The sequence below is a fragment of the Carassius gibelio genome, chromosome A13 (assembly GCF_023724105.1).
Source record: "Carassius gibelio isolate Cgi1373 ecotype wild population from Czech Republic chromosome A13, carGib1.2-hapl.c, whole genome shotgun sequence".
NCBI classification, from domain to species: Eukaryota; Metazoa; Chordata; class Actinopteri; order Cypriniformes; family Cyprinidae; genus Carassius; species Carassius gibelio.
Genome location: NC_068383.1, coordinates 4,505,524 through 4,526,413, shown reverse-complemented (window position 1 = coordinate 4,526,413; position 20,890 = coordinate 4,505,524). Strand labels below are relative to the sequence as shown.

Below are 20,890 nucleotides of genomic sequence, written 5' to 3'. Positions count from 1 at the left end.
CTTGTGGCAGACTAAATGAAGAGTAATGTTTCTTGTGGCAGACTGAAGAGTAATCCGGCAGAGTTTTATACTGAAACTTTCCGTCTAAAAGTCCTTCCTTGGTCTTATCCATATTTCTTTGCAAGTTGAACACACATAGGCCACAACTGGAAATAAAAAAAACTGCAACCGCGTTAATTGCGTTTTTTTTTTTTTTTTACGCGTTAAATATTTCAAATTAATCGAATGCGTTAACGCGCAAATTGCCATTTCTAGATCTATCAACATTTTATTCACCAGTGTTTATAACTACAACTATTCAAAATCAATAACTGAAATTATATTAAATTTGAATATTCGACAAAAAAAAAAAAATTTGTTAGCTTTTTCTACCTAACTTAAATAAGTTTAAGTACTAAAACTAAAATGGAAATAAAAACACATTAAAGCTATGTAGTAATACAAAATGAATAATAAAAAAAAAAAAATTAAATAACAAAAGCACAAATAAAACATAAAAAATAAAAATGTGAAAAATAAAAGCTAATTGAAAATTTTAATGAATAAATATATAATAGTAATTAAGAGGTTAATTGGGGGGGTCTATGAAAGACTGCAGAATTAATTGCATTTTATGTTGGTCTTGCATCAGGATTCTATGCTATGCTACTATGTGGGATTAGCGTCTAAATACATTACGAAATGTGTGATAAAATATGCAAAAACCTGTGGGTGCATATTTATTATTATTATTATTATATAATATAATACTAATAAATAATAATAATAACAATTTTAAAAGAGCAGGACATAATAAAAAGGGAATATAAATAAATAAATAAACAATATTAAAACTAAATATTTAACATTACATATTAAAATTAAGTTTCAAATACTAGCATGTAGTATAATTAAATCATTTTCGGTCGGTCGGTCTGCTTTACTACAAACGCTGAATGCATTCATGTGGGGAAAAAAGTTACATTTACATGATAAAAAAAAATGCCTCACTCATGAACTGCTTTTTAAGATGAAAATAAGGAGCTTGAAGGCAGTATCACAAACACAGCTGAAGAAGCTTAGAAGATCCATATCACCCTGCATTTCAACAGACGGCTGCTTTACCTGGATGACTGGCTGCGCTCAGGCGTCCGTGGCACCTGTGTGCGCGTTTGACACAAAGCGAGCTCATTACCATCAACAGAGACGGATCCAGCGTGCACCCCGCACATTCTGAAATAAGACGCTTCTACTGCTAATTACCTCAATTCCTCTCAAATTAATTGGAGCAAATAAAAATGATTAAGAAGCTAAGAATAGCTCCAGGCCCTGATGAACGGCAGGCGTTATGGCAGCCGTTCCTGAATCACCCTCTCGGCTTGAGGAGTTTAACATGATCACACACTGCCAAGAGAGCTAATTACAGTTCAACCGCTAACTCACGCTCATGCCACATAAACACACGCTCCCACGCATACATATGAAGAAATCTGGCTCTGCAATAATTGTGCTAAGCGCGGGACAGACAGAAAGTCATATCTCATTCAATGCATGTCAATCAAGCGGTCTGAGGAATATGTAAACTTAAATTGAATCTGATGGCTTGAGATGTAACTAATATTTCAGCCATTAAAGGTGAAGTGATTTCTGTGCCACCCAACAGAACTGCTGAAATAAAGACCAGAGATGATTCAATCTATCTATCCATCTATTTATAAACTTATTCTAGTTAAAGTGACATGAATTTCCAATGCATTTGAATTCTGTTTCCTTACCTTCAAACTCAAATGTCAGTACATGTGTAAAAACGAGCACACTTACTTCTCACAACGAGGTTGACAGTTCTCCTCGCAGGGTTTCCCACATTGTTGACGGCTGTGCAGTTGTAGACGCCGGCATCAGAGGGAGTGACGGACCTGAGATTGAGGGACCCCCCTCGGATCACAGAGCGCTGAGGGAGGGACCCAGGGTACCGCGACCAGGTGACCGTAGGTGTGGGGAACCCTGATGTTACCTCACATGACAGCATGACGTCTTGGCCTGGGTCCACCATGTACGTCTCATTCACAGACAGCTTTAGAGCAGGGGGAGCTGCGAATGAAAAACAGTGTACAAAAGTGTGCATCATTTAAAGCTGGTAGGTTTCCTGTTTACAGTATGTCTAGATGAGTGAGTCTTGCATTTACAGATTAGACCAGAACAAGAGAAGAGCAGTTGGTCTTGCTTCAACGTGTGAATACTTCAAAGCTAAAAGTGTTCTGACAAGAGGGTCAATCCTACCATTGATCAATAATAACCTTTCAAGAGAAATCACCTCTTCGCTGCTTCCTCTGACAGTTTTTAGAGGAAAAAAACTTGCAGGTCTTGCAGGTCTCTACTCAGAAGATGCCTGTTATGATTGAGGCTCTAGACTCAGAGCAGAACTTGTTTTTCTATAACAAACCATAAAATATTTTCTATAAAAACTAATCCTGGCAGTCACAAACAGCTTGTTTTATATTTAATTACATTAATGTTATAAGTTAAGTTTTACTAGAAATATTTTAATAGGCTACCATGTAAAGAATACTGCTGTAAAAAAGCACCTTATTTGTTTCAAGTGTTTGTAAACCAAACGTTATTGCATTTTTGTTCGTACAGCAGTACTTTTAAATGAAAAAGTGCACAATACACTACTCTTGAATGCACAATTAGTTTTGTGCATAACAATGTGATCAATTGCGATTAATCACAGACAACCATGCGATTAATCGCTAAAAAATTATCGTTGCCAAGCAATGATATATACAATTAATCGCATATATATATCTGAAAACCTTTAACATTAAAGCAAATATATTTATGGAAATAAAAGCTGTCTCTCATTTCTCTTTACAGAGAAACTAAATATTTACTATGCTTTACACAGATGGCTGCAAAGAGACACTGACACAAACACATCAGTCCTCATGAGATTTGAATTTCTCAGTCTGCTTTTATGTAATCATGTTGGAAGAAACAGGAAACTACAGAAATGAAATGGAGATTGGAACTTGCATACCCAACATCGACCCCTCTTTCTTGTCTCACAGCACACAACAGTCTGTCTAAATGGCATCACTTCCATCTGTGTTCATTATTTCTGCAGTCTAGGACCGTCATACTGTACCTGAACAAGACCAGACTGCATCATAAACTCATTAGTTAAAAATGACTGTAATTAGAAAGCAGAAAACTTGCCAATGTGCTTTTAATCTACCTACAAATTAATTGTGTTTGGCAATATCTGAGCTCTGAATAGACTTGTAAAACACCTCACATATAATGCCAAATAATCTCATTCAACGTCTATGAGGCCAAATAAAACGAATCCAAAAAGTTGAATAAGGGGCCGTTCACATATCGCGCCTAAAAAAGCATGGAAAACGCTAGGCGCGCCGCTTTTTTCCTTCTTTCCAAAGCGCTTGGGCAGAAGAGCTCCTGAGGCGTCTGCCTTTGCTAACAACCATGACGTGCTCTAATACGCGGACATTTCAGCAAAGGATAAAAGAATACAGCACTAAAAATCGCTCGCAGTAGCGCTGCTACTAAATTTATTTCAAAATGGAAATTCATATACAGCTAAGAACAGCTGTTCCTTCATCTTAGCTGAGTTTTCAACATTGTTATGGGAAAGGATGAAGCTGGTTAGTTCTTGTCACATGACCCGCGGTGCGCTTGCGGCTTTCTGAAAAGTTGAGATGTTTTTAACTCGATGCGGTGCGGACGCGCCTGGAAAAAACGGGCGCGTCGCACCGCGTGCGCGTCGCGACCGCGTCGCTTCCATTATGAACGCTCATACCGCGCGCCTACATTGGGAATAACGAACTTGCGCGCGCAAAAGACGCGATATGTGAACCGCCCCTAATCGTTTATAAAAGAGCATCAGAAGTGATTAAAAATGTGATTTCAAAACATAATGACAATCATCATTCAAGTCATAATAATCAACATTTTAGCTTATCGTCCAGTAAAAATATCAAAACATCCTTAAAGATGATTTAGAAGCCAAGCTGTGCACAATACAGAGTTTTGTTTTGAATACATTTAAACCAAAAATCAAACTTCACGGAAATTGAACATGTTTTAAAGATATTTAGATTTTTTTTTTTTTTTTTTTTTTTTTTTTTTTTTACTTTAAATCATGATAAAATAAAATAAAAATGTTAAAAATAAAAAAAAGATTAATATTCAAAGAAAATGACTTTTCATAGTTCAGTCTGGGTCATCGAAAAGTGTTTTGACTTACAGTATATCTCCCCAACTATTCTCTCATTCAACCAGAGATTAAAATATGCTAACCCTTTAGAGAGGATATATATATATATATATATATATATATATATATATATATATATATATATATATATATATATATATATATATATATATATATATATATATATATATATATATATATATATATATATATATATATATATATATATATATATATATATATATATATATATATATATATATAGACTTACATCTGCTGAAATCTCAGTTGATCCCGATGGACTCCAGCACCAGACTGGAGGGGATCTGGGTTTCTGTACTGCCAACAGCTCTACAAGCTCTCAGCTACAGCACATACAACAATCTTATTTGTTCTACAAATAACAGAGAGATCACAGGGACTGAAACAGAGATGGAAAAAGAAAGGGTTTGAGGAGGAAAGAATATACTGCTTCAACTCCCAAGAACGGTACGAGGGGGACGGCACAGCTTCAGTCCACGGTTGTCTCTCGATAATGGGACTGATGTGTTTTACAGAGTTTATGCCGCTTTTACAAACTGCTGCACTTCTGTGCTCCACAAACACATTAGAGAGAGTAATGGGTAGAGGAATCCGGTAAAAGAAATGTAGGGTCAGAATTTAACTTAGGATAAGATAGAATGTGAAATGTGTCTTGTTTTGTTTCCAAACAGGGTTTTGAGGTAAATGCACAAGATCAGTGGAAAACCGAAATGGTGGAAAGAGCTGATGTGCTGATTATAAATAAATCTACTGAAAAGCATTGTTCATGCATATACAGGGTTGGACAAAATAATGTGCACACCCAGGGGTTAATATCATTTGTGTAGGTGAACAAAAGGCTTCAGTGCAAAAACAAACATTGTGATAATCTTTTATTTGCCTATATTTCTCTAGTTTATCTTTTAGTGTAGTATAAAGTTGTGTTCAGCAGTGTTTAGTACAAGTGCTCTGAGAAATGGGTGACTTGTCAGACTTCCAAAAAGGGCAAGTCATGGAAGCCTGTTTAGTACGAATGTCCTTAAAGGTATAGTTCACCCTAAAAAAAAGGAAAATTCTGCCTTCATTTCCTGACCTTCAAGCTGTTCCAAAACTTTCTGAAGAATGTTGATAACCACAGAGCCGAAGGTAGCCACTGACTTTCATAGTTTGAAAAAAATAAAAATAAAAAAACACTGTGGAATTCAATGTCTACCTTTTTGGTTACCAATGTTCTCCGTCACCTGTGACTTTTCATTTTTGAGTGAACTATCCCTTTAAAGAAGCATTGCGTAGGTTCTGAAACTTCTAACCATTAGAGGAACTGCAGCCAGTCTCATGCTCGTTCTCAGTGCGCACGCTCGTACGAGCACGACCACATCAACAAGGGTTATCGCAGAAACCACTGACGCCGGTCGCTCTCTCTTCTTGCCACACTAGATACATTTTTATTTCTATTTTTTTTTACTTACGAGGAGTGTCTGTGGGTGTCTGAATTGTGCTGCCGGTGGCTGGTCGCTTCTTTCCATCCACAGAGTCCATCTGAAAACACTATTGCCGCTGCTTACTATAAAGGCTGGCGTGCTGTAAGGTTGTAAGCCCAAGTAGACGAGAACGCGCATTACGTCACATTTTGTGAATTTTCGCGCCAATTCGGGCCCGACTCCTCTGACACAATTGAGCCTACAGGCTGATAGAGGCAACCGTGGTGGACAGTATGGTTGGCTCATACATGTACAAATGAAAACTCTATCTTAAAGATTTTTTTAAGTAAAAACCTCCACATAGCTCCTTTAACAGCCCAAGTGTTTAGTGCTTTAAGATCAACAGACAGCAAACTTCAGTATTGACCTTGAAGAGCCTGTTTCCACAAAAACCCACCACAGAGAGCTTCACAAAGCCAACACCCATGAAAGAGCTGCAACTGCTAAGACTTTAATCACAGATGCCAATGCTATTTCCTGGGTTGTTTGCATTATTTGAGCAACAAACAACAAAAAAATTGTGGAGATTTGTTTAATAAGTCACAGCTATTTTACTAAGTGCTTTCTGAACTTTCATATTAAATTCAGTTTTCCTATTATCTTCTGACAAAGTTTTTCCTTCATCAGAACATGATTCTACCTCTTAACAATTTAATTTAGACTGATTAATTATATAGAAATCTGATGAATAATTAAATTTCACACATCATCCTCCAGCTGCTTTTAAATGATTGGTTTTAAAAAGAAGCAGTGGGTTTCCAGCCATAAACTACAATAATAGAGCGGCATAAAAAATAAATAAATAATATGAAATAATGGCACAGCAGCAGAGAAAGCTGAAAATGTGTCAAATATTTTGATCAAAATCTATATCTGTCCAAAAGAAAGAAGTACAGATTATTTCACAGATATAACTCTGAACAAAGCATATTGCTGTGCTCAAGGAATATCTAGTTATCTTCTACTTAGTGCTTCAATAAAAAAACTTTTGCTTTGACGCTGCTTACCTGTCAAACTTTCCTTTAGCTTATTGTATCAATTGGGTAAACACAACTTTCTTCCAGACAGACTGATAAAATCACTATATGCTCTTTATTGGATTTTCCATCCAGAAGTAATAAGTACTGATTATTTCAAAGGCACGACTCAGAAAACTAAGCAGACAGCATGAACCTGTGAATCAGCACCTGTGGTTTTCATATATCAGTCCCTGAGTTTATCCTAGAGAGATTCTATTAAAGGATTTCGGCGGAACAAACATGGCAAAACGCCGCTCCCGAAGGATGTCACTTTCAGGATTGTTCATCCACTCAGTGTCGCATGCGCCAATCACACCTGTCAATCACTGAAGGCTCCACCACGTAAAAAAGAAAAAGAAAAGATGTTATGAAAAAAACACAGCAAATGAATGAGGCTATCGGAGCCGTGCTGCCGTGACAACAGATGAAAAGTAATTAGTACTCAGCAATGTTAGACACAACAGTAACATAATTAAAGCAATTCATCCTCTCTGATTTAACTATGCCTGTCTCAATTAGTGCTGTTAAATAAACCGTAACTGCATGCCAATAAGCCTACCGATATATATATATATATATATATATATATATATATATATATATATATATATATATATATATATATATATATATATATACACAGTATGTGCGTGCGTGCATGTGTGTGTGTGTGTGTTTGGTTTGCCATTTTATCAAAGTCAGAAAATGTCATGATTTTGTTTGTGAAAACATGCATCATTAAGAGTTTCTCCTTTGTATTCATTTACTATTCTACTATTCATTTACTAATTAAATTAAAGCTGAAGCTAAATCAGTTCAGCAAAGTATTCATTTGCCTTACAAATATGTCATGTAGACAACAGTTATGGTTTATTTTGCGGGTGTTTTTGTCCTTTATGGAGTCTTGTAGGAATGGTCACTTGGGACTGTCAACATCTATGCAAATGTAGACTGGAACAAAAAACTGGAGAGAAAAAAAAAGATGACAGAAATCTAATCTGTGGGAGCTGTCCCTTTAACAGGCAAATGTCCTCTCCCAAGGGGAAATGAGTGTGTACATCACACACATGCAGCCCATTCATCCTCATTCCACCTGATGGTGTATCAGCTCTGTGTATTGATGGTAAGGGACGGCAGGTGAGTGTAGCGAGACACAGACTGATCAATATCAGACACATCTTCCCTCAGCCGCTCTCTGCTATGCTTACGGTATGCTTTCAAATCTGCTTTGCTATAGAAATTCACAGTTGTGCATATGCATATGGAAGAGAGCTATGTGTCATAACAGGGCAGGGGTCATTGTTTCTCACAGGGTCAAACCCACTGCTACACAGCATCATTTTAGAGGGAAGAGAAAAAGATTGAGCAGAGAAAGGAAAGGAGACGAGAACATACAGTAACAGGACTCAAACCTACATCATCCACATGAGCACCACAACTGTAACACGGTTAGAGTATGTTCATAATGGATACTAACTACAGACTAAATACTGGAAAGAATACATTGTATACTTCCTCCTACTTTATAAAATTACAATAATAATAATAATAATAATAATAATAATAATATGGAAAATGCAGCAATAAAAATGTCTAAACTTGTACCATCATCACAACATTTCTTAATGTTTGCTCAAAATGATCCAATCAAGTGTAAAAAAAAAAAAATGCATTAAAAAATGTAAATGTTTTATTCATTTTATCTGACTTGTTTTATTTTTATACAATATCTAAAAATCATTCAAACAAGACAAACTTACTTTAGATGCAACATTGCATAAGATATTAAGCATTGTTTCCTAGGCTTTTATTTATTTATTTTTGCTTGTTTTAACATATGTACCCTCAAATGAGGTATAGAAATCTTCCAGTGCATTAAGACAAAACACAAATATTATACCGATAAAGATATATCGCCTGCAAACAAGCTTTAATATCTCACGCAGTGTTGCTTCTCAAGTAAATTCATCTTGTTTAAAGTATGTTTATATATTTTAACTAGAAAACTAGACAAACTACTAGTGTAAGAATCCCAATATTTCTTCAGGTTCATTCATCTTAATAGATGTCGAGTGCATTGCATTATGGGATGCAGTATGCTCTGTAGTTTAAAGCATGTCCCGTCAAATGCAGTCGGTCATTCCAGGTGTTTAATGTTCATACAATGTGTGTGTGTAAAAGAGATCGAATCACCAGAGCAACAAGTATCTAGAGATCGGACATCCGCCGTCTCTATTGCCGTAGGGACCTGGCTTGGGCAATTACTGGCAGCTAATGGCTCAAAGAGGCTGAGACAGAGATACATTAACACAGCTAACCAACGCTTAACCAACCCTTTATTAGACTCATCCTAACAGCCAGACGATGACCCCTAAAGCAAAAGCACATGTTCAGCATTACACATTAACCCACACTGCATTCATTTACATATATCCGACGCCAGAAATCCACCCCCGTAATCTGAGCTACAAACAAACCATTTGTGTTCAAACCCTCTAGATTTGAACAAAGAGAACCTACAGAGATTTCAAAAGCAGAGAAAACACACTCTAAAATAAACTAATAGGAGAACCAGTCAGCAAACAGAGTGTCGAGAAGAGGCCGTTTGAATTAACGGCCTAAAAATGGTAAAAAATGATGAGGATCCACATTCAAATGGGGTTGTTTTTTAACAAAAAAATAAATAAATAATTAAGTTATTAATAATTTTAAAAAATATATTAAAATAAATAAATATATATTATTTATGACCGAATCTTGTTAAATTGCATCAAATCATTACAGTTTGTTATACCTTGCATGAAGAATTGACTGGCATACTATATTTTCATTATATAGCAAATAATAATAATAATAATAATTTAAGATGCAACTAAAACTTTTGATGCCATCAGCATATTTATTTATTTATTGTTTTTTTTTACCCTCCAAGTAGCATCCCAGTGCCCTTCAGAGGTGCAAAAAGCATGATTATAGCTTTTTTTGTTTGTCTTCATACATAGTTGAACTAATCAGCATTACTGTAAATCAGTTAATATATATTGTGAAGTCAGACATATCATTAATTTAGGATGAATAATCTGATCGTTTGCTTATGAATCCATTCCAAATAAAACATAAAAAAAAATAAAAATCAAAAGACACGAAATACATCATATTTCATTTACAAAGTATTTAGTTCCCTGGATTACACTCCTAGATTACACATGATTATTTGGAGTATAAAATGATGTTTTCATTAAATGTTCAACATGAGTAACTATGTAATGATATATGGAGTTGATGTGATATAAAGCTGAGATTTATGGCTGACATTCAGAGAACAAGTAAAGATTTTCCTTCATCAACCATCTGTCACATCTCGTCGAATCCATGTAGTGTCAATACATTGGTAAGCAGCGCTCGATACACACATGTGTTCATACAGTGAAACTCAGAGCGTGACAGCCGTGAGGGAGGACGATTTAGTGTAGCGTCTTTATCATGTAGAATGAACTCCAATACAGCATCAGGACTGCGATACAAAAATCAATCTACCGGACGCCACCTGTTCTGTCTCTCTCTGTGTGTGTGTATGTGTGTGTGTGAACCACCTGAGGAAAATCTAATCCTGGGCATCCATGGCATAAAGATAGCAGAGAAAATAATCTCTCCAGCCCTCAACCAATCACAGGCAAAGGTGAACAAAACACAAGCACATACTGTAAGACTAAATGCAGATGTACTTCTCATTAAATTGTGTGTGTGTGTGTGTGTGTGTTAAAATTATAATATTACAATTACTAACAAGAAGTTTAGTATATATATAATAATTTGATATATATGTAATAATAAATCAATAAATAAAAAATCATAAATCATGAATGCAAATTATATTAACTATATATACGCTAATTATTTTAAATGAAAAGGTTTTCCCTTTCTGTTTTTCATTATGTTGGAAATATGATTAATTATCATGAAAATAATGTCAAAACTGACATTTTGTGAGATGACATGAGCCTCAGTGAATGACAGTTTCTGTCAATGGGAAGATACTAGTGTCAAATATCAGCAAGACAAAGTTAGTATTACTGTGAGCGGTTTTACTCGTATATAATAATTAAAAAAAAAAAAAAAATGAATTCCCTGTCAAAAACAGAATGACGTCTTATTTTTACCAGCTTCTATTGATCAGTGTGAACAAGACTTGCTGTCAGGAAATGCTGTCTATGTAGACCCTCTCCTAATTCCTTCTGCTCCTTTTCTTTGAGGCTCCTAAAGCATTTAAACTGACAGCTCATCATATCCTACTGCAGTGGGATTCGGCCAAGTGGAAAATATGAAAACATTAAAAGAGGAGGCAAAAAAACAGTTCGAAAGAGAGAAATGTTCCAACAGGTTCACTCTTTTCTCTGAATAATAACAATCTCTCTCTCTCTCTTCCAGATCGTCTACAGCTCTCTCAATCCCAGCCATACAATTATCCAATTAAAGCTTCATTTGAGCATGAGTGAGATGCATGGGATTGAGTTACATCAGTCGTTTCCTCTTGAACGATCTATACAAATGGTGCCTGTATCTTTTCAAGGCTGAGATTTGATATACATGCATAGGGATGAAATATTAATTAATCATAATATGGAATCACAAACTTGTACTTGCACTATATAGTAAGCAAACTTTGGAAACTTTCTGATGGCCTACTAAGTTTGCTAAAATGTGGAGTACTGTATACAACAGAGGAAAGTGCATGGTATAGTGTATCCCACAATGCAATGTGCTTGATTTGACCTTTGTTTTCCAGTGTGATGAATGAACTGGAAGAAATATCAGTGATTTTGGACATCTGATTAAATTGTACACTATATCTTGAGATATTTTTATACAAAACTGGTTTAAGAATGCAGTAACCTTCAAAACAATATCTAGACGTCAATTTCACTTGCTACATCCAAAAATATTCTGATTCATCTGACAATCATCTTTAAGATCCTGATACATGACATATTAAATCAAAAAGGAAAAATATAAATATAATGCATTTTGCACGTGTTATTGCTTTTTTGACTTAACATTTCTTAATACATCTTTCATTACAATAGAATATAAATGTATGTCTTTCCTAGGTAACTTTTATCAACCATGTTACCGTAAATTAATATTGTTCTAAATGAATACCAAAGTGACATACACTACCGTTCAAAAGCTTGAGATCAGTTTGATTTTTCAATGTTTTTGAAGATGTTTTGAAAGTTTCTTATGCTCTCTGAGGCTGCATTTATTTGAGAATAACAATACAGTAAAAACAGTAATATTGTGAAGTAATGCAATTTAAACTGTTTTCTATTATAATATGTTTAAAAGTTAAATTTATTCCTGTGAAGCAAAGCTGAATTTTCAGCATCATTACTCCAGTCTTTAGTGTCACATGATCCTTTCAGAAATCATTTTAATAAGCTGATTTGATGCTCAAGTAACATTTCTTATTGTTATCAGTGTTGAAAACACTAGTGCTGATTAATATAATTATTATTTGTGGAAACGTGGATTTTTTCTTTGATGAATAGAAAGTTCAAAAGAACAGCATTTATTTGAATTAGAAACCTTTTGTAACATTAAAAATGTCTTTATTGTCACTTTTGATCAATGCAATGTCTCCTTATTGAATAAAAGTCTTAATTTCTTAATGACCCCAAACTTTTGAATACTAGTGTATAAGAGGAGAAGCAGAGAAAATTATGAAAACAGATAATCAGCCATGATGGTTTAGATATGGTTTAGACCCTAAATGGTTAAAAATTGCTTTTATAGATCAATCCCCCATAGTGAACAGAGCAGGTCTTTCTCTCTGATCTGAGATCTGACCTTCACACAAGCGGACGCTGACCATCTAGTTTTGGAGTTACACGTCTTGATCGACCCGTAATTGAAAACAGTGCATTGAATCCTTTGCACAGACGCAGTCTCCTTCACTCTACCCTCTAAAGAGATGAACTTCTCAAACTTCAGCGCAGCATCTGACACGTGTTTCTCATGCTCCCTCCAATTTCATCTCGCCCCCTTCCTGCTCGTCAGTTCAGAGGAAAGAAAATGAAAATCAACAGAAAAACAAATCAGTATTTTGTTCTTTCTGTGATGAGCTGCGTGTACGCGAGCCGCGCTCCTGCCACGCAGAAAACAAATTCCAATTTGCAGCAGTGTGTTGTTTCTCCACAGGGCAGGACGCCGATGGGGCGTCGCGGAGCATGTGTGTGTGTGTGTGTGTGTGAGGTACAGACTTCTGATATTGTCACTCATCTCTATTGACTATTTCACAGCTGCCTTTGTAGTGGAGAGAGCAGAAAGAAGAGAATCAACAGCCTTTCAAACTCATCACAAGAGAAAGAGAACGAGAAACGAGGGAAATAAAGACAAACACACAGAGAGGGAGGAACTTTTGGGCTACTTTTAGATTTTCTCGTCAAGCTTTGAACTTGTTTCTCGAGCATGAATTCTTAATGCTGCTAATTTGAACACGAACAAACATGTTTTTTTACATGACTAATTCATAAAGGGTTTCTCTGGGTATTGTAGTCATATTTTTTTTGTTTTTGCAAAAATTTCTCTTTCATTTGCCAGTTGCAGGCATATTTTTGCTTTTGCAGTGAATTTGATTCGTTATGGATTACGCAAACTATTTATTTTGACAATGATGAAAATGTTAGTTTAAATGTAGTATAAAGAGACTGGGGCTAGTTGTCACGCGGGAAATTCATCACAAAGATTTACTACTACTGTTCAGAAGGATTTTTTTTTTTTTCAGCAAAGATGTATTAGGCTGATCAAAAATGACAGAGGAGACATTTATAACATAAACAAAAAAATATATTTGAAATAAATTCAGATCTTTTTTATTAAAGAATCCTGAAAAAAAGAATGTATCACAGTTTCCACGAAAACGTAAAAAAAAAATTTAAACATTTAAACAGCACAACTGTACGTTTATAATAAAAATACATTTTCAGCAAATCAGATTATCAGAATGTTTTCTGAAGGATCATGTCACACTGAAGACTGGAGCAATGATGCTGAAAATACAGCTGTGCAAAATAAATGCAGCCCCTGTGAGCTCTTTTTAATTCAAAGAGATATAGAAGACAGGAAAATGACATGGAGAAGAGGGGGGAATGGGATCAAGATAGGTTGTGAACTCACATCCCCCCATACAGTATGTGCACCACAGCTCAATTTGTGTTATTCTAACAAGAAAAATTTGACATGATTTCAATTTTTTTTTTAAGATTTCTTGGAGGAATTTCAGTACAGGACAACACAATGATAGTGACGTCTGCCTTCAGAGAGACCTGAGACACAAACCAGTGTACTGGTGTAGAGACCGTCATGATCAAAGACAAGTCTTATTCAGCGCTGACAGACAGTGAATGAGAGAACGCAGAAGAGAAAGAACATGAGATTAAAAGTGAAGATGTAATCAAAGAAAGGTGAGTTACATCTGACAGGTCAACACATAACCAAGGGAAAAGGAACAAAAAAAATAATAAAAAGGACTGAAGGAGAAAAGATTTTTGAAATGAGCAAAATAAAATTAAAGCAGGACTTCAAAAAAAGGTTCACAAAACTCTTGTGCAAAACTCAATACAGCTACTGTATAAAGAGTTGAAAGCGAGTGAATGTGGGAACTCACTGGTGGTGTTGGTAAGGCGAAAGGTGACAGAGCTGTCTGAAATATCACAAACGTTCCGGACGGACACCTGACAGGTGTAATTAGCAAAGTCCTGTGGACGGAGGTTTTTCAGTTTCAGCACCTTTGTCTCACCCTGCAAACACACACACACATTCCCATGGTAAAAATACATCACACAAAAACATTTTTTCCTGTCAGTCAAAACATGCATTAACACATAATAACAAAATCATGTTTTTTGGTCACCATCTGCAAACAGTGCCATTTACTTTTAGAATGTTTTCTATTTGCAGCATTTGACTGCTACTGAGTAATTCATATTTAAAATATGAAATCACATTTTCCCACCTGGGGCATCACAATGTTGAGATGAGACAAGGCCAACACAAAGTGCAAATTATGAAATACTACTACTAAAAAAAAATCCCTTTATAAAGGCTGTAATATAAAGAAGCTGACTTCAAGTGAAAACAACTGTGGTGATGTTATTTCTTCAAATATGATGTCAGAAACAGGAAATATTAGAGCATAACAGGGTTAAAATGCATAAAACATTTTAAAATGAAAACATATTTATGATATTTAAATGTTAATACCAATCAAAATTTAAATACATTTAAATGTAATTATATACTACCAATTCAAATAAAACTGGCTTGGATTGGAACATTCAGTTTGGCTGAAAAAAATAAAAATGCTCCAGAATTTATTGTGCATTCTGCATTAAACAAGGTTCAAGATATCAAATAATGAGACCAAGTTAAATATGTCAGTAGTAATTCATGATGTTATTCGTGTGAACACAAATGGGGCTCTCTTTATCATGCACACAAAGCCTCGGATATATGCAATGTCATAGGCTTTGTGTGCATGATAAAGAGAGAATGAATTCAGGAATTTTAAATTCCTCTAATTCTTCTGACTGAGTCCATCAGGAAAATGATTAATCCTCATTATTAATGGCAAACCCATCAATCTCCATCCATCCCACCTCATTCAAACAACTCTTTAATAACAAGTACTCTGATTATGAATTCATCACTGATGGATTGCTGATTTATTGAGTACGTTTCTCTGTGATTGAGCAGGTCTCCTGTGGTTATCTGCTATTCAAATGATTATTAACTCTAATTAAACTATTTTCTGTTTTAGTAGAATAAGGCCAATAGAAAAATCTTGCATATTGTCCAGCTGTGTGTGGGAGTGGTTGGCTTTTACTTAGTTTGGGGACAAAATTGTTTCGGAAAGTTAACTTAAATGGACTAAAAGTTGCTTTTGGAACACCCAGAGATGTTCATGAAATGAAATTATATGAAACAAAATAGTGACCAATTATTGAGACAGCCAACAGCCAACAGTCAACAACAACAAAAGCTTAATAAACCTACTAAATTAATTTTTTCCTAAAAGGGTTGTAAGGGTCGGGGGTAGAAAAAGTCATGTACCTGTGTGTACAGAGGCTCGTAGATGTCCACACCGTTGTCTTTGCTCTGTTCGATTGGTTTATTTCCTCGTTTCCAGATAAAGCGAGCGGGAGGGTTGGAGTTTACCGTACAGCGTAAAAACACTGTTTTCTCCTGATAGTAGTTCCCTCGTACATCACCCACCGTCTGGTGCACCGTGAGCACAGGTTTATCCAGATCTGAAGAACAGACAGAAAGAAAGAGAAGTGACTTAGATTGGGAAAATGTCATCTTTTTAATGGAGAAATCTCAGAGGTAAATGCTCTCTAAACCCAGAATTGTAGAGTCTTGATCTTGTGGTCTCAGACAAGACCACTTTTTCCACACACAAGCACACTATCGTCAACATTAAACAAGTTTCACCAGAGTTTAAATGGATCTGAATGGATGGTTAGCCATTTCACAAACAGTCTCATTGTTTGAATGAATGATGCAATAATAGCTCTCTAATGCACTTCATTAAAATGGTTTAAGACATTTCTTCAGATTGATAACTCAGCATGCATGGTTTTTAAACTACTTTTAGTGCTTTTTTTAAGTTGTTTTTAGACTTTGATACTAAATATCACCATCAACTTAAACAGTATGAACAAAAACAACTGGCATCTCCTTGCATATTTCACAGAAGGATGGAAATAATACATGTGCCAAACAAGATGCACACACACAACACACAGATCATGCAGAGAACAGTTTCACATATGGAGGAAAGAGAGGTGAAAGTTAAATCTATGTGACTGTGTAACCCTGTCTGAACTCTGACCTCTCGCTGCTCAGTGATTCCCACTGAATGAACAGGAATCTGTCTAATAGTGTGTGTGTGTGTGTGTGTGTGTGTGTGTGCAGAGAACACAAATGAATGGATATATTTTAGCTTCTGGAAGAAACTTAAGCATAACACCTGAGTAAATTCAATAAGAAGCTTCAAATGAAAACATCACATCTGTCAGAGAAAGACTGACTAGGAAATCTGCTGATCCGTAGGGAATTCCCTGCCAATTCCACAAAGATTAATCCGGTTAGAGCACTAACACACACCACAATGACCGTGTCAAATAATCACTCAAATTTATTAGACGTCTGAACCTGAAGCTAATCTGATGACCACAGGCCAGAGGAGAAAATCACAAATGACACACTGACCCAACCCAATATACCAATGAGCAGAACCATGGATTCCTGTGCACTGGTGTGACTGTGCGTGTGTGTGTGTGTGTGTGTGTGTGTGAAAATTATAATGGTTTCACGGAATCAAATGATTTGCGATCCCAAAATGACTCAAATGGTTCGCGAACCCGCAGCTCACGAACTGATTAAAATGATTCACGCTCCGAACTCCCGAACTGACTCAAATGATTCGCGATCCCCAAACTGACTCAAATGATTCGCGAACCCGCTCCAAACTACCAAACAGATTCAAATGATTCGCGCTCCGAAACTCCCGAACTGACTGAAATGATTCATGCTCGAACTCCGAACTGACTAAAATGATTCGCGAACCCACTTTGAACTCCAGAACGGATTTAAATGATTCGCGAACCGCTCCGAACTCCTGAACTGACTCAAATGATTCGTGAACCCGCTACGAACTCCAGAACTTACTCAAATGATTCTCGGTCCCCAAACTGACTCAAATGATTCGCGAACCCGCTCCGAAATCCTGAACTGGCTCAAATGATTCACGATCCCGCTCCGAACTCCCGAACTCAAATCATTCGCGATCCCGCTCCGACTCCCGAACTGACTCAAATGATTCATGCTGGAACTCCAAACTAACTAAAATGATTCGCGAACCCACTGTGAACTCCAGAACTGACTCAAATGATTCGCGAACCCGCTATGCACTCCAAAACTGATTTAAATGATTCGCGATCCAGCTCCGAACACACGAGAACTCTTTGACCACAGCTGCTGGGCTTCAAAAGATCTTGCAGCAGCTCAACACTGGTTTTCTCTGAGGTGCAGACATCCCAACCTGCAAAAAGTCATTTCAGGGAGGTAAATATATATATATATATATATATATATATATATATATATATATATATATATATATATATATATATATATATATATATATAAATGCTGTTATCATGCTAAGGAGCTGACTGAAAGCCGGCGACTCCACAGTAGAGACCCGCTGCATGTTTTCAACAATGTTTCACCTGTATGAGAAAAACATAAAGAGAATCACTTAAGACACTTTGCTGTAGACCCATTCCACATAATAATATTCATTAAAACTGTATGTTAACACGTAGGAGCTTGCTGCATGAATCCATGAGTAGGCTACGGTTTACAAATCCATGGGAACGGATTGCGAAAGTGCACGCGCAGATTATGAATTCGCGAGTACAGATTTAAAAACCGAGGGTACGGTTTACAAAATCTGAGCGCACGGATTGGAAATTCGTGGGCTAGGATAGGACATTCGAACCAGAAAGACACAGCTTACATTACATAAACATAAAATGTTTTTGTCTTTATGCTTAACTAAAGTGAAATAATGAGCACATTTCCACTTTGAGAAACTCGTGTTGCTCTCGCCTTGACTCACCATGACTGCTGCACATACTTGAATAAACAGAAACATGCCCACAGCGTGTCTTCATGTTTACAGTGGTTGGCATCCACCAATCCTACAATGCGTGGCTGCTGCAAACAGGTTAGGCTGCACTTCAGTCAAAATTTATTAATAAAAAAAAAGTAACGGACAATGCACCATATGGTAACGGTAACGGAGTTAATTTATTTAAAAAGTAATGCATTACAGTATTAGTTACTGTCAAATGGAACTGTGTTACAATAACGCGTTACTAATAACCCGTGATAAGTAATAAGTGAATATTTTAATTTACTCACCTTCATGTCTTTTCAAACTTAATCCATTTTAACTCAAAACTCAGATGTAAAATTCTAATTAAAATTGCATTATTATTATTACAATTGGTTAATAATAAATAAAACATTTCTAAATTAATAGTTATAATGCTTGTTTGGACACATCTCTGGTTCCTCTGAGAATAAAAAACATCAACATAAAACTTTGTTTTAGAATGAATATATCGATGTACATACTGAATCTCACCAAAAGGTTGATACCGTACAGTCACAAACTTAACCCACAAACACCAACACACACCAACACACACCATTCTGTGTTCTGAAGAGCACAAACAGAGACGGACGTTTGATCCCAGCATCTTGTGAATTATTTAGCACTCTTCATATTTCTTGAAATAGAGCATCACATGAGTGTGAGCAGCACTTTTGGATTTAATGAGCACATACGAACAGCCCAGAAAGCACTGCGTGCCTGCAAAGAGCTTTTTCCAGGTTTCCTCTCATTTATTTGCTGATTAGATCACTTATAAATCAGTAGCTGTTCTCCCATGCACTCCCATTGTCTACATGGACAGAGTCAGCGAGGAATGTTATGTGAGTGAGTGTGTCTCCGTTATTGTGTAATGCATGCTTCTCCATCGTCCCCATACTGCTATAGGACTGCAGCATTATTTCCATAATGTGTGAGCATAAAACCTGTGATCTTATAAACATGAGCTTTCTCTTCACCTGGTAGGTCTGAGGGCATGGACCCACAATTCACCTGTTCTCTACCCACAGGAACATCCCTGTATCTCTTTCATAATTCAGCTCACTCTCGATGAATATGCGTGAAAGGACAGATATATAAGCAAACGACAATGTGTCCGAAACTTTTACATGTGCATTAAGAATATAAAAAAAAAGCATTATTAAATCTGATAAGGATTGTGTACTATAAGTTCATAATGATGGAATAGCACAAATGACTTGTCTAGGATTCAAAAAATAGTTGGATGTTGGATTTTCAGCCAATGTGAACAGGTCAATTTCAAATACCTAGAGTTCCTGGCGAATAAGAAATTCTAATTATTTGAACATCACATTAAGCAGATGGATTTGTGGCTGAATGTAGCCTATATGAGGTGAATATAACAGCAAAGCCCGAAGCAGCAGAGATCTGAGAGGATCCACAGTATCCAACAGCTGACATCCACAGGGGTTACTCTAGAGGTCACACACGTGAGGGTCACAGGTCAGCCTTCATATGAGTAAATCAATATTCTCTACACTTAACTTGTACAATTTAATGGGTGAAATATGTCAAGGAGAAGTCATATTTCACCACTCCAAAAAAAAGAAAGAAAGAAGATTATATATTGCATAAAGAAAATTTAACCAGATTTAGGATAATTCCCATTACTGTAATGCCTCTGGAATGTTTTAATTTTAAGTTTCTTTGTAATTCTCATTATTTCCAATGGTGCTTCTCATAAGATCCTCATCATTGTAATAGAGTCATGTGAAAAATTAAGGTTTAAAAAAAAATGCAGTACAAAAAGCACAAAAGTCAATAAAATTAATCAAAATGATTGTGATTAAGTATATACTAAGTCACATTAATTAGTTACTGTGTTTGAGTAATAAGTTATTTTTAAGGTATTTTTTAAGGTAATGAGGGCTTAACTATGCTTAACTAACATTTTAAAGACAAAATAAGACGGTGGTTCACAAAAAAATGTAATATTTTAAAAGCTATAAAATGAAGGTGGAAGTCAAGATGTGAGAGTTAATACATTATCAAAAAATATTACAAAATAAAAGTTATGGCACTGTAATTAAGAATTTTAAGGTTAAAAAAAAAGAAAATTAAATTAACATGACAATATGATCTTTTCACAAAAAGATCAATGACGTGCATATAAAAAAAAGAGTGAATTTAATGCAGACTTTCATATTAAAATGTCTGACTTGCGAGATCTTTGCTAGTAAGAAATTTCAATGCATGTATTACTTGAGTCTATTTGCTCTCCAAATAATCTTCTTGGTTTTTAAGAGAAACAATGAGATTTTAAAGAGATCTCGTTTGTGATTTTTATTTAACAACTACAAGAAGCTCCAGTTAAACTGTCCAGAGACCAGCGGTTGCAAGCGATTTTAATAAAAACCTCCAAATAAGAAAGCAGATCAGGGACGAACTC

General features: G+C 35.8%; 1 protein-coding gene across 2 annotated transcripts in view; it reads right to left on the bottom strand.

The window, feature by feature from the left end:
- Positions 1 to 20,890, bottom strand: part of LOC128025918 (MAM domain-containing glycosylphosphatidylinositol anchor protein 1-like) — a 152,221-nt gene that overhangs the window by 60,004 nt on the left and 71,327 nt on the right. For both annotated transcript variants that reach the window (XM_052612529.1, XM_052612528.1), the window contains exons 5-7: positions 15,849 to 16,045; positions 14,404 to 14,536; positions 1,801 to 2,070 (exon numbers count right to left, since the gene is read on the bottom strand). In XM_052612529.1, the coding sequence (XP_052468489.1) occupies positions 1,801 to 2,070; positions 14,404 to 14,536; positions 15,849 to 16,045 (600 nt within the window). The remainder of the gene's footprint in view (positions 1 to 1,800; positions 2,071 to 14,403; positions 14,537 to 15,848; positions 16,046 to 20,890) is intronic.